Source organism: Theropithecus gelada, chromosome 2 (assembly GCF_003255815.1).
Source record: "Theropithecus gelada isolate Dixy chromosome 2, Tgel_1.0, whole genome shotgun sequence".
Classification (NCBI taxonomy): Eukaryota; Metazoa; Chordata; class Mammalia; order Primates; family Cercopithecidae; genus Theropithecus; species Theropithecus gelada.
The window spans coordinates 119,783,524-119,797,395 of record NC_037669.1 but is presented as its reverse complement, the minus strand read 5'-3'; the positions used below and the strand labels follow the sequence as shown (position 1 = coordinate 119,797,395).

The 13,872-nt window shown below is 38.7% G+C and overlaps 1 protein-coding gene across 8 annotated transcripts in view; it reads right to left on the bottom strand.

Annotated features, from left to right (window-relative positions):
- The window catches only part of TNIK (TRAF2 and NCK interacting kinase), a 396,954-nt gene that overhangs the window by 51,847 nt on the left and 331,235 nt on the right, over positions 1–13,872 (bottom strand). For all 8 annotated transcript variants that reach the window (XM_025376200.1, XM_025376201.1, XM_025376204.1 and 5 more), the window contains 2 exons: positions 11,072–11,311; positions 8,748–8,854 (listed from right to left, as the gene is read on the bottom strand). In XM_025376200.1, coding sequence (XP_025231985.1) covers positions 8,748–8,854; positions 11,072–11,311 — 347 coding nt within the window. The remainder of the gene's footprint in view (positions 1–8,747; positions 8,855–11,071; positions 11,312–13,872) is intronic.

The window sequence follows — 13,872 nt, the reverse complement described above, 5'->3', positions numbered from 1 at the left end:
CTGATGCATGGAATCTACAAACATCAAACTCATAGAAACAAAGAATAGAATGAGAGTTGCTGGTTTTTTTTTTTCTTTTGTATCTATAGAAGCATACTGCATATTCAGTTTTTTTTTCTTTTTTATATATGGAAGCACAGTGTATATTGTTTTGCATCTTGCTTTTTTCCCTTAACTGCAGAGTGAGCATATTCTTATGCTGTGTAATAGCTTCATTAATTGTCTATTATATAGATGAGTTACCTTGACCATTTCTCGACTGTTAAATATTAAGGTGCTTCCAATACATTGCTGTGACACATAACAGTGAGACAATAATCTCCCTGCATACATATAGCCAATCGCATTTCTATTTCCTGAGGTTAGAATTCTTTGGTGAAAAGGCGTTAAGTTTAGGGTGTGTGCTTGTGTGTGTGCATATGTGTGTATGAGTATATAAAGGTATGACAAGTTTTCACTGAAGTAAATGTGATGGTCCATTTCACTCTATACAAGGTTTTATGCTAAATTGTATCTCATTATTTAAGTACAGTTTTAAAAAGTTACTGAGGTAGAAGAATTTTTATTCATATTTATTTGCCATTTGTAATTTCTCTTCTGTGAATTGCTTAATTACGTCCTTTGTTCATGTAGCTTGCGGAGTCTTTGTATTTTTTTATTATCTTCTTGCAGGAAGTCTTTATATACTTAGGCTATTACCGAAGGGAAGACAGTTTTTTGATATTTATTATAAAATGCTAATTTGGCCAGGCACGGTGGCTCACGCCTGTAATCCCAGCACTTTGGGAGGCTGAGGCAGGCAGATCACGAGATCAGGAGATCGAGACCATCCTGGCTAACATGGTGAAACCCCGTCTCTACTAAAAATACAAAAAAATCAGTCGGGCGTGGTGGCAGGCGCCTGTAGTCCCAGCTGCTCGGGAGGCTGAGGCAGGAGGATGGCGTGAACCTGGGAGGTGGAGCTTGCAGTGAGCCGAGATCGTGCCACTGCAGCCTGGGAGACAGAGGAAGACTCTGTCTCAAAAAAAAAAAAAAAAAGGCTAATTCAAGACGAAATTTGTTGGTAGGCTACTACCCCCATTTAAAAAATATATTACTATATTTGTCTTCATATCTTTACTGCCACCAAAAAAGCAGTATTCATTCACTCAGTTACTCTATACTAGGCACTGGGTCAGGCATTCGAGATATGATAACGAACAAGACACAGCTTATGCCCTCTGTGAGCTTAGCTGGATACACACAGCCCATTTCAACATGCTTTGCCTGTGGTGAGCACAGAGCCATATGGAAGCATGAGACAGGACCACCTAGGCCAATTTTGGCCATGAGGAAAGCTGTACCGAAAGAGGGGACATCTAAGCAGTGGTAGTGGGAGGCAGTTGCTGAGGATTTTATGATTTTTTTTTTTTTTTTTAAAAAGCAGCATTCTCAAGGCTTCTATAAATCTTTTCCTTTAAAGTTTATAACTCATAGGCTTTTTTATTTTTCTGTTAGATTTACACAATGCTGGGCATGGATAATTTAGGGAGACCTGAAACTCAGAGCTCAAATCTGTTGCCACCCAGATGCTGAGAAGAGAAACATCTGATGTCAGCTTCCTCTCTGTTTCTAACATCTTCAGTTCCCCAAACAGAATTTGTTAACAGTTACCATACAGCTATGGTTTTAATGCTGTGAGATATTACATTAAAATGTAATTTTATGCTTTCACTTTGCCCAGTTTAAGAGTACCAAGTATGTATCAGGTACTCTGTACTGTGTTGGATGTTAGACATTTCTCCCATACATTTGGATATGACCCCTTCCTTTGAGACACTGTTAGTTTAGTCTACCAATAACCCAGTCACAATGGCAACTTTATAAGCAGCAATTAAACCAAATTAATTTCTTTCTAAAAACTCAAGAATCTTGCTTTGTGGTAATGTATCTGTCAAAAACATTTGATTGAGTAGAAATAGATAGTGACTGTGGGAAAACGCAGCAGAAAACATGTAAAAATAAATATGTTCTCATGATTCATTAATTTGATCATATAAATGTAGACCCTAACAATATTATCTTTGAAACTCTTGTGGTAAAGGGGTTGCTAAGTCAACTTAACTGTAAAATCAGTTGCAGAGTGATCACTTGTAAACTTAAGAAAAACTTCCAAAATTCTTGATATTTTAATGGCACTCCTTTGTGAAGTAACTATTTTTATGACAATTGTTTATATCTAATTGACTAAAATAGATTCAGCTCCATACTGGAAATACCCTTCATTTAGAAAATGTCTAAAATGATAAATGTGTAATACTTCTGAAATAATCTACATTTCAAATTTTTCATTTTTTAAAATAAAGAAACAATCTCATCTCTTTTAATTCCCAAATAGCAAATTCTTCCACGCTACCCTCTTTTATTAAACAATAGTGGTCAAAAATTATTATGCATAATTAAATCCAAAAATATTTGCTCTAAAAAATGTACTGCTCACCAACTATATTACAGATTTAAGAATGATGAGCATGTTAAGGTTTCTTGGAGTTGCTCTCATTTTGTGGAACGGCAATGTTCTTTGTATTACAAAAAGATAAAAAAAATCTCTTGAGAGGAGGGTAGCTGGTGATAAATGCTCTGAGTTTTCTTCCCTGGTGGTTGTGGTGTGGTAGCAGAATAGAGCTACTTGTTCTAATGTAGCACTCCTTTGATTATTTAGCCAAAACCTTTGTGTTAAGCACCACTTTTGTGAAACTTACTGGACCGGGATGAGGGATGGAGGAGAAGCATGGGCTACAGGGCATATAGTCAAGTTACAACATAATCATGGAGATGAGATTCATGCAGAGGAGACAATAGGGAGCATGGCAAAACTGTATGTTGTGTGTGAAAGAGACTAAGTATTGTTGGCGTTTGGGGAACAATTAGTGCAGACTGGAATTGGTCGACGGCAGTATTATGAAGGAGAAAGAACTTGACCGGGGTTGCAGCAGGAAGGCTGGGGAACAGTCAGAGCAGACACAAGGCTGGGTTGTTTTTCCTGATTCATGTGGGTGCAGAGAGGACACTGGTCAAATCAAGTGCCAAATCTGTGTTAGGAAACACTGGGAGAGTGGAGTGATCAGAGGAAAAGGACGAGTTGTATAACAATAGCCTTTAAAGCCTAGAGGAGAATGTGTATCTCCCATGGTACACATGAACGACTGACCAGGAGAGAGGCAGGCAGACCAGTTTAGGAGGCTGCTGCCAAGTCAGATGATGAGGCCTGGGCAGGGATGTCCCGTGTGAAAAGGAGCATGGGCATTAGCAGAAGCAGCTGGGATAAGCCTACATCCCCACTGGGCTCAGAGTCTCTTCCTGTGTGAAGCTAATTGGATCCCATGGGCATTAAATCCCTGACCAGGGTCTCATTAGTACAAGTTCTCCTCACCAGAGCTAACCAGTGTGGGTGCTGATCTTAATCGGTTGCTATTTTTGCTGCTGGAGACTGAAAGAAGTATTTAGTCTCTATGTTACCACACATAGAAATAAGGAAAACTTTACAATGCCTTTTCTACCTTTTCCTTTGGTAAAACATGAGTAGTTTGAGAAAATGTCATGCTGTTCACATTTTTCTCTCCTTTATTATGTATTAAATGATCTGGCCTTGGGGCTGTGAGGTCTGAGACAAATGCTCTTAAGAGGATCAATTTCAGAAGAATCCCATGAAATAAGAGATATCCCTTGTTCACATCTGAACCGAGCCTATTCAGATCCGAATGTGTAAAAGCCTGAAAACATCCAAATGGATTTCTTTAAATGCTAACTTTTAGTTCAGGCATTTACCATCCTGCAGATAATGCTGCTAGGTCTATAAAACTCACAGTAAAGTGAAAATGTGGCAATTATTCCATTCAGTTGAATCATAAAAAGTCAAAACAGAAAATTGGGATTACAAAGTAATTTTGTGGCCCAAATACTTGGGCCAAGTCTTTAATTAACTGGCTGACTGCCAAATTTCACTTTATTTTGTTCTTTGATGACACAGCCAATGAGAAAAAATGAGCCATAAGAAAATAAGTTTGGGATGGGACACAGAATTAGTTTTTGAAATTAATCATTTAGTCATTGGGTTGGACTGGGTATTTTTGTCTTAATTTGAATCTTTTCATATTCAGAATGTAATTGATGAAATTTTAATTTGCTTTAAAAAGAATACATATACAATGTTAAGTATGAAAGTGGCTGATTTTTAAAAATAGTATTTTAAAACGGTCAAATCAAATTTTGATTTGAACTTCACTGATCACCTTCACAGCATAAGGCATTTGTGAGTTTACATAGCAGGTGAGAATTGCCTATTGATATTGCAGTCTGAGCAATTCTCAGCTACATATGCATGAGAAGGAAGGACAAGGAACAGTTGCATGGGGTCAGGGTGACTGTGTTATCTCCCAGACTTTAGCCATCTAGGAAGGGAACTATCAAAAGCATGTGATGACACTAGTTCTAGCTCCAGAAGGGAAGTGTTTGCAATATAAATGGGTCTCATGGGACAACAACTTTGAAAAGGTAGTAAATATCGCAACATAAGGGTAAAATACCAATAAGATCAAGAGGAGGTGTTAACAGACTCACTAAAGCACATGGTGAGAAAGGTGGGGACAAAATGGTGCTGTGTCAGTCAACAAATCAGGGGCTCTTTTGCCTTGGGAAAATGAGACAGCAAAGCAAGCTGCACCCAAGCTGTGCCAAACAAATTAGCACAGAATGGTGCTCAAGAATGTAGACTTTGGTGCAAGGCTATCAGAGCTCAAATCTTGGCTCTACCACTTACTACTTTTGTCACTTTGGACACATGTTAATTTCAATTTCTCCTTCTGTAAAATGATGGTGATTATAGTCAACACCTCACAGAGTTGTTATACTGTTTAAATTAGTAAATACGTATATATGAGATGTATGTGTATGTGTGTTCATTAAATACAGAAATAAAATAATAAATTGCCCTGAATCAGGCAGAAGGCAGGGAACTGCAGGCATTGCCCACTAACACTTTTTTGACCAACTGATGCCCGCACAGCTGTACCTGCTCAATAATGTATATAGTTAAAAATATGTTCTCTGGCGGGGTGCGGTGGCTCACACCTGTAATCCCAGCACTTTGGGAGGCCGAAGGCCAGCAGATCACAGAGTCAGGAGATCGAGATCATCCTGGCTAACATGGTGAAACCCCATCTCTACTAAAAATACAAAAAATTAGCTGGGCGTGGTGGCAGGTGCCTGTAGTCCCAGCTACTTGGGAGGCTGAGGCAGAAGAATCGCCTGAACCTGGGAAGTGGAGGTTGCAGTGAGCCGAGATCACGCCACTGCACTCCAGCCTGGGTAACAGAGTGAGACTCCGTATCAAAAAAATAAAATAAAATAAAATAAAATAAAAATTCTCCATAGGGCTCTTTGGATTTGGTATGGTGCCTACCAACGGTGGAAGAGTGACATAATAGGGAGTTATTTTGGGGAGAAGGAATGATATTCAAAATAGTAAAAGCTTTATTTTTGTCCTCAAGTTACAGGTACACCCTTGCATACTGATGATTTTAATTCAAGAGTCTTCTCTTCAGGGTACTAAGTAGTTTACTGATTTAAACATATTGTGTCCCAAATTATCAAAAAACATCACACATTCTGCAGTTACTATAAAACATCTTGCACCTAGTAACTTGAGTTCATTACTACTAAGTGCAGGAAGCAAAAACTGAGCTTCTTAACCATTAGGCTCTGCCTTGTTTTTCTTTGTTTTAAAAATTGATTTAGCACAACAGTGGTTTATTTCTCAGTCACATCATAATATACACAGGTAGAACTGGTCTCCTTTAATGGTTCTCTAAGATCTCCTTTGATGGTTCTCTAAGTGGTGACTTGGGGGTCCAGGTTCCTTTTGGGTTGAGACATGTTACCTTAAACGTATGGTCCCTAAGTTTGCCACAGAAGAGACAGGTCTGCCTCTTTTAGTGAATTCACATATTTACTTCAAAGCAAAATAAGAAAGTGACGCAAGAAATACAATTTTGCCCCTACTGGTACCCGCAGTCCCAAAGAGCAGCAGGTATATTATGACCCCTTGGCCCTAGAGTCAGGCAGTTTTGGTTTGAGTCACTGGGTCCCAGGGCCACATGCAGCTTCAGTATGTATTTGCTGAATTTAGCAAATGAATTAAAAAATGATAGGAACAAGACATCCTGAATCTGTCCTTTATTAGCTGTGTAATTTTTACTGGAATCCATTTTAACTTTGCTAATTTTCTAGTCACCCTTGGGAATCACTTCAAAGAAAAGACTAGGAGGAAAAACAGAATATTGACCAAGTACAGGAAAGTGTAGAAGCACTGTAAAGGACAGGTTATTTAAAAGCAACACCTGTTAAAGAGACTATATGGATGGGTGGTCATCTGACAAATGGCACGAAAAGAACTATAAGGACTTCATTAGGACCAGCAGACAGTAGGAGAGGTCTGTGTCACAGTAATGGCCCCTGGCAAATCACATCTCCCAGTGTCCCTGCCCCGGTGGAGTTCCTTTCCATACTGACTCAGGGCTTAGCCAAGTGACTTGTGATGGCTAACGGGTTATCAGCAATGATGATGCAAGCAAAGGCTTCAAAAGTATTTGTGCATTGGAACTTTCTCTCTTGAAATGCTCTTCTGAGGTCACGAAAGGGTAAAGAAGCCCAGAATGAAAGACCACGTGGAGCAAGAGGTGCAGCGGACCCATCCGCTCAGTGCAACTGCAAGAGTGAGCCCAGGTGAGAGCAGCATCACTCCTTAGGCAACCCACAGCATCGTGAGAAATATTAAACTGTTATTTTTTCAGGTCACTCAACTTGTGATTATATTGTGCAGCAAAGGTGAACTAAAGATATGGCTCTCACAGTAAATAAACCAAATCGTGAAGCTTTTAAACATGCAATCCAATCTAGAGCCGCAAATCTGATTTACATCTTAAATGTTGGTCACATGGAGATACATGATAGCATAAAAAGGGGTGTTCTATAGGACTGTCCTACATGCAAAGAAGAGGTTTCTTCACCCCCGACCCCCAATCTCTGACTTTCATTGTAGGTGAGTAACTATGACCTCTTAGCTCACTTCATCCCTTCCTCTCTAAGTAGAAAAATGTTAGCTGTCTCTCACAAAGTCAGCATTCTTTGGATGAAGTATAATATGCAAGTGGCTCCAAGAGGAAAGGCTCATTATTTTGTAAGCCACTGACCATCAAATACCAATTACCTTAGGCCTTAATGTCATTAAAATAGCACTTCAGAGGGAATGAAAACGGCTTTTTATTTGACTATACAATGGTAATTTTCTCTCTTTTTGGTTGACAGAAGGAAAAATACTTAAAGTTGAAATAATACTTGATCTAAAGAAACTAAAATTCTAAGCAACTGATCCAATGAACAGAGCCCCAGGGGCAGGGTTCAAAGGAAGCAGCAGCACTGATAATTGGGGATTTATCACTGCTTGAAGAGGGGCACTGATAAAGTTCAGGCTGGCAATCCAGCACTAACGTGCCTTTGGCTGCCTGGTCACAGTGGCTCTAGTCTTCCTCAGTGCTGCTTAGCTGCTTAGCAACGCGAGCTCAGTGTGAATCTGACAAGTCACTGGAAAAAAATGGCTCATTCAGAGCCTCTTGCAATTGGTAATTCCACACAGAATGGGCTAGCATCTTTGTCCTAAAGGGATTCGTGTTCTTAGTATAGTTTCATGTTATTGCTGGGCTGACACCTTCCCTAAGGCTTTTCACTTGAAGAGGAAAATTAAAGCTTTAAAAGCATTCCATATTTTAAAGTATGTGCATGTAATCATAAGCTTCATTTCCAGTCATTCTCTCTTACTAGCAAAGGAGGGTCCTTTTATTATGAACACAATGAAGAAGAAAACAGCCTGCCCAATCACATCCTTTTTATAGCCTCAGCAGAGGCCATTTGCTATTTCAGTTGATCCTAAAAAGTGATGTATTCATCATGAAAAATCTGAGGGAAGCTTGATGAACTATAACAGCAAACAGCATCTGTTACCACAAAAAATCTGTTCAGACACTGTAAAGATACTATTTACTTTCCAGCTTCTTGAGACCTCTACACCAACCAGTGGAAGTGGATGCAACTTCCTGACTATAGGAATGTGCATTATTGATAGGAAATTCTCGAAGGAGAACACAGCAAGAGTGGAAGCATAACTGTATCTCAGTGACATTCGTAATGCCAAAGAGGCAACTTCCTCATAAGAGCTAGTTCTTCTATAACTGCCAAGCTAGAGAAGCTCTGAAGATGGTCACTATTTCCGTGGTAATTGCTTTGTAATGTCTCAGTGGTTTCCAGGGCATGTTTCTTGAACTGATGCTAAAAATCACCTTGAAAGAGGCCATAACAGGTCATTTTGTTCTGTTGACTCTATAAAGTGGTCTCTGAAGTAATGGTTTAGGGCACTGCAACTAGATTGATATTTGCAATTTTACTCTCAGATTTTAAAACCTGTCAGCGAAGGTACATCTGATTGGTTTCTGGGTTGCCCCATTAATTCATGAGCCCCCCACTGAATACTGATTTCTCTGAAAAGCTACTGAAGAAATAAAAGGCATGTGTTCTGGACCATCAACATTTATAGTGCACATGGAAAGTCAACATGCCTCTGAAGTGAAAAAAGAACACAGACATTTCTAGGACAGCAATAATGACAATGGTGGGTAGGAGTTTTTTCTTTTACCTTAACCACCTTCCTTCCTTACCTTGCTCTGATGGGTTGAGATCCTAGTCTGGGTCCCAGAGCACTACCATTCCCAGGAGAATTCTTTCTGGCTAATGCTGGGGATATAGAAGTTGTTCTTTGAGGCACCTGGAAGAAACCAGAATTCAGAAATAGTTTCCATAAAGTAGCTTCCATAGCCTATTGTCAGAAAATCCTTCTTTCCAATGATTTGCCACAAGCCACAGAAACTATCTGAAACAGTAAAGAACTATCTTTCATTCATTCCTCAAAGAAATATTAAACTCCCTAAACAAAATCAAACAAAGGTCTACTGGCAAAAAACAATGAGCAAATTCGGGAACCATTAAAGAGGGTCATCTTCAATCTTAAAAACAAATTTAAAGATAGGTAAAGCTACTAATTTTGATACACTGAGCTAAAAATAACTGACCTCTCTTGGTTGGGCAAAAGTGGTAAATACCAGGAATCTCTTTAGGGTATCATTAACTCATTGGAAGTTGCATCAGCTAAGAGCCACCCAGATGAAGCAAGTTCCATTTTTAGCTTACATCACAATAAACAGATAAGGAAATCATGAAATCTGGTGAGAAACTAGAATATCAGGATAGAGCTTAGGATGTAAGTCATATGTTAGTGAGCTCAGAGAACCTACCACAATAGATCCTGAATGTTTCTACTTTCTACTTGATTTGCAATTACGTACTAAAACCAAAAACCAAAAGCACTGTGTTTTGGTCAATGAGTGAACATAATAGAACATAATACAAAGCAGAATTAATACTGAAAATACTGGAAGGATCTTCAAAAAGGCTGTGTAAATACCAGTAAGACTGGAGGAAAATGTATTATCTTATCTGGAAGCAACCTAAGGTAGAATTGAAGTATGTCCCAATTTATAAAACAGACATTTAAAAAATGAAATTAAATATTTTAAGTCTACTAAAGGAGTTCATTATTTAAAAGAATCATATGAATCCTAGTATAGAAAATTACTTTCAGTGTAAAGTGTCATCCTTTGTTTTGAAAATTTAATTTTTATTCATTTTAACATCAAGATGAGTCAGTGCAGTAAAGCAGAATGACCAAATCAATGCTACCACTTGTTCAAATTAAATATTACTATTACTATTACTATTTTTTCTTTTCCTTACCGTAAATATAAATAGTTGTAGAGACAAAAGAGCCTAACATATTCTTAAACCTAAGTTTTGAATTCATCTAAAATTTTCTTTCAGCTTCATGCATGTGTGCCTGCATATTTTTAGAGAGTGGAACCAATAAATTCAGTTTTCCACTTTTCCATCTATTGTGTCTGCTCCTTTGCCCACCTTATTTTTTTATACTGACTTTTGCTCCCTATTTACCTTTTTTTTTTCTGATGACATTTCTGCTACCACAAAGAATCTCAAAAAATTATCAGCTATTTTTATCTTCAAAATAATGGGACTCTTGTTATAATATCCTTTTAAGAGGAAGATGAAAAAATGTATTTGTAAATCATTCAGTAGAAGTTTCTTTTTCTTCTGGAATTAACAGTGGCATTTTCTGCAAATTGTGGAACATTCCACTTGTCACAGCCTCTATGCTAAGCTCAGGAAAAGGGGGATTCCTGAATCAGGAAAAATCTGATGCAAAAAATGTCTCTAGTATTTTGAAATACTTCCAGGTTGTTTGTAGCTAGATGCAGACAGCCACATTCTAGAACATTTCTTGGAATGAGTGATGACTTGGTAGAGGAAAACAAAGAACCCAGACTTGGGGTTGTTCTGTCCAGTGGAATGGCTGGTCATTTTACCCTAAAGTTTTTCCTCAGTAGTTAATTAAAGATGGAAATAAATTACGACTTGGCCTAGAAAGAGCTTTCCTTAAAATGGGGCCAACTAAAATATCCTAAGAACAACACTATCTTCTGAACCCCTGAAATCTGGCTTCACTTTTGTGTTGTTAAAAATAGGAATACATGAATTTTCTACTTTTTATCTGGAAGTTTTCAATTGTCTTGATGTAGATTCAGTCATCAATGAACTATCCATTACTTCATTTGTTAATATGGACAGCAAAATAACAGTTTGGAATACTTGGGGTTGAGAGTTCTAACTTTGGATGTAGGATCTGTGCTTCAATCTACCTCACTTCAGTTTTCTTGTGGGGGAAATAAAGGTCAGACATGGTAAATGACAATCCAAGTCGTAGCCAGGGAATGAAGAGGGACCAAAACAAACATGAGAAGGGAAAGTGCTTTGGCATGATCACATTCTCCACTACTACGAAAGGTCTGGAATAGTCGTAATAATAACCATCAGTGATGCTCATGATTAAACAAAACACCCCAGTAAATACTACCTTTGGTGGAATGTCTTCTTCCTGTCGTAACCAAGAGCTTCGGTCAAACTTTTCAATGCGAGTGGGGAGAGGAGGGTTTTCAGAGGTGGGATCTGAGTTCTGGCGTGGCATCTCCACGCGGTGAGAGGTCACGTTCAGAGCCTCCTGAAACCCAGAGAGGCCCTTTGTGGGCTGCTCGTGCACTGACTGGGAGGCAGTCAAGGCAGGTCCCTGGGATTTTACAGCTACCAGATGTGGGATCTAAGCATCAAAACAACATGAAAACAGCACGATTAGAAGAAAAGGCAGATCAGCCAGTACCTCAGTCAGCTGAAGGAAAAAAAAAAAGTTCAAGGGCACAAAAATTGGACTATAGAGAGTCTATCACAACTATATATAGCATGTGTTTTTAGCATCTCTTCAAAATTTTCCATTGGAACGATATGTAGGGCTGGCACAAAGTTAAATGATTTACTTGGGAATGCTAAGTCAGTGGAATAAGTGAAGAAATAACAATAACTACTGTATATTTAGTGAATATTTACTGACCAGCAATGCAATATATTTTATAAGCACTTCTCTGCTAATATTATGAACTTCCTCCTTTAAAACCCCTAACTTTTACGTTAGAGAGTGTTGCTCTGTAAAACAAAAACTGCTCTAAATATCTTACTTGTTACGAACTCACTGAGTCCATCCTGAGGTGGACACAATCATTTCCCTCATTTTACACCGAGCAATGTAAGGTGTAGAGAGGTTAAGCAATACCCTAGATTGCACAGATAACACCTGCTGGAGCATGGACTGGAACCCAGGCATTCTACACCCATAGCCCATAAACCTAACCTCTATGATATTCTACTTTCTGCTGTGCTGACTCTTACCATCTATGCTGTCATATTATCTCTTGACACCAGGATGTAACTTTTTGAGTTAGGTATCTCAACTGGCTCAACTGGGCATGTGGTGATACTGTTCACGCAGGGAAGACAGGCAGTCTTTCAGCGAAACTGTGGCTCTTAAAGACAAATCATTAAAATCCAGAGTGCAGGGCACCACTTTGCCATAGCACTGCTCACACCTCATAGTTAGTGCTTATCTAAGTGTGTCTCCTATTCATGAAGGTGAGCTCCCTGGAGACAGGAGCTATGTCTGTCATGCTCCGCATCATATCCCCTAGGCTAGCTCTGTGCCTGGCTTGGGGAAGGTGTCCCATAAATCCTGGTTGGGAAAACATCTAGAGTGCCTTCTAAATTAAACTGTTAATTCAACAAACATTAGTGCAATATCTCTTTTGTGCAAGGACCTGTCAACTCCTCTTTGGTTTGAAATTTAAGTGCTGGAATGTTACTAATGACAGCTCAGAGGAAATCCTCAAAGCTCAGTTTAGCTGAACATTAAGCTTCGACCAGAAGAGAATCTACCGGATATATATTAATGTTAAATATCATTAAATATATTAAATAATAATATTAAAACAAAGCCCCTTTAAAAAAATATCAAGTATAAAACACAAACCCCCTTTAAAAGAGCCAAAAAAATAAAAAATAAAAAAGACACACCACACAACCCCCGAACTGAAGCGCCTGAAGAATGCGTAAGTGAATCAACTGTCACAAAATAGCTACATGTTCACTCTCTGGTTACATTTTCTCTCTCTTCTCCCCTTTAAAGGCCAAAGTACCTTCCAAGGTCAAAGCTAGGGGGTTTAAAAGAGGATATCTGTACATTAAAATAGAAATTCCTGTTAAAAAAATATATATCTTTTTGAGCGTTAGGCATGAAGGAATTACATACAAATTAAAAACAGCCAAGAGGAAGATAGGCCAAGCTGGCTGGTGCTGAAAAATCCTGGACTTTACTAAAGGCAAACTTAAAGAATACTTGATTTTATCACGACTCTTTTAAACTCCAGTTCAAACAGCATTACATATTTCAAAGGTGACCTTAAATTTTTCGTGGAAGTCTTAACACAGGTGGATGCCTGGAAGAAATTTAAGACATTTGGCAGAAGAAACTATATTATCTTTATTTTTCATGGAATTCCTTAATCTATTTCACTTCATATTTCATTTTTAGCATATATAAAAGTCCCGTAGAACTTCCAGAAACCGGCTGGGCGCGGTGGCTCACACCTGTAATCCCAGCACTTTTTGAGGCCGAGGCAGGCAGATCACAAGGTCAGGAGTTCAACCCTGTCTCTACTAAAAATACAAAAATTAGCCAGGCGTGGTGGCGGACACCTGTGGTCCCAGCTACTTGGGAGGCTCAGGCAGAAGCATCACTTGAACCTGGGAGGCGGAGGTTGCAGTGAGCTGAGATTGGGCCACTGCACTCCAGCCTGGGAGATAGACCAAGACTCTGTCTCAAAAACAAAAAACAAAAAACAAAAAAAAAACTTCCAGAAACCAACTCCTTCCCTAAAAGTAGAGTAATCTTTTTTCTTTACCCTATAGTTTTAAATAATTGTTCTCAAACTCTAAAGTACATTAGAATCACTTAGAGGGCTTGTGAAATTACAGACTGCCTGGCCTCCACCACCCCTAGAGTTGCTGATCAGCTGGTCTGAAGTGGGCCTCATAATCTGCATTTCTATCAAGTTCCTGGGTGATGGCTGATGCTGCTGGTCCAGTGATTACACTTTGAGAACCACTGCCTTAGAAGATGTAATTTTACTTAACCAAGTCTATTTAATTTTTTCAGTTTCAGGCTCATGCCAAAGTCCCAAGAAAACAAAAAATATATAATGTATACATATACACACACTTCAGAAGTTTCTATGAATTCTAGTTTTGGTAATTGTAACTAAAAGAATGCTTGTT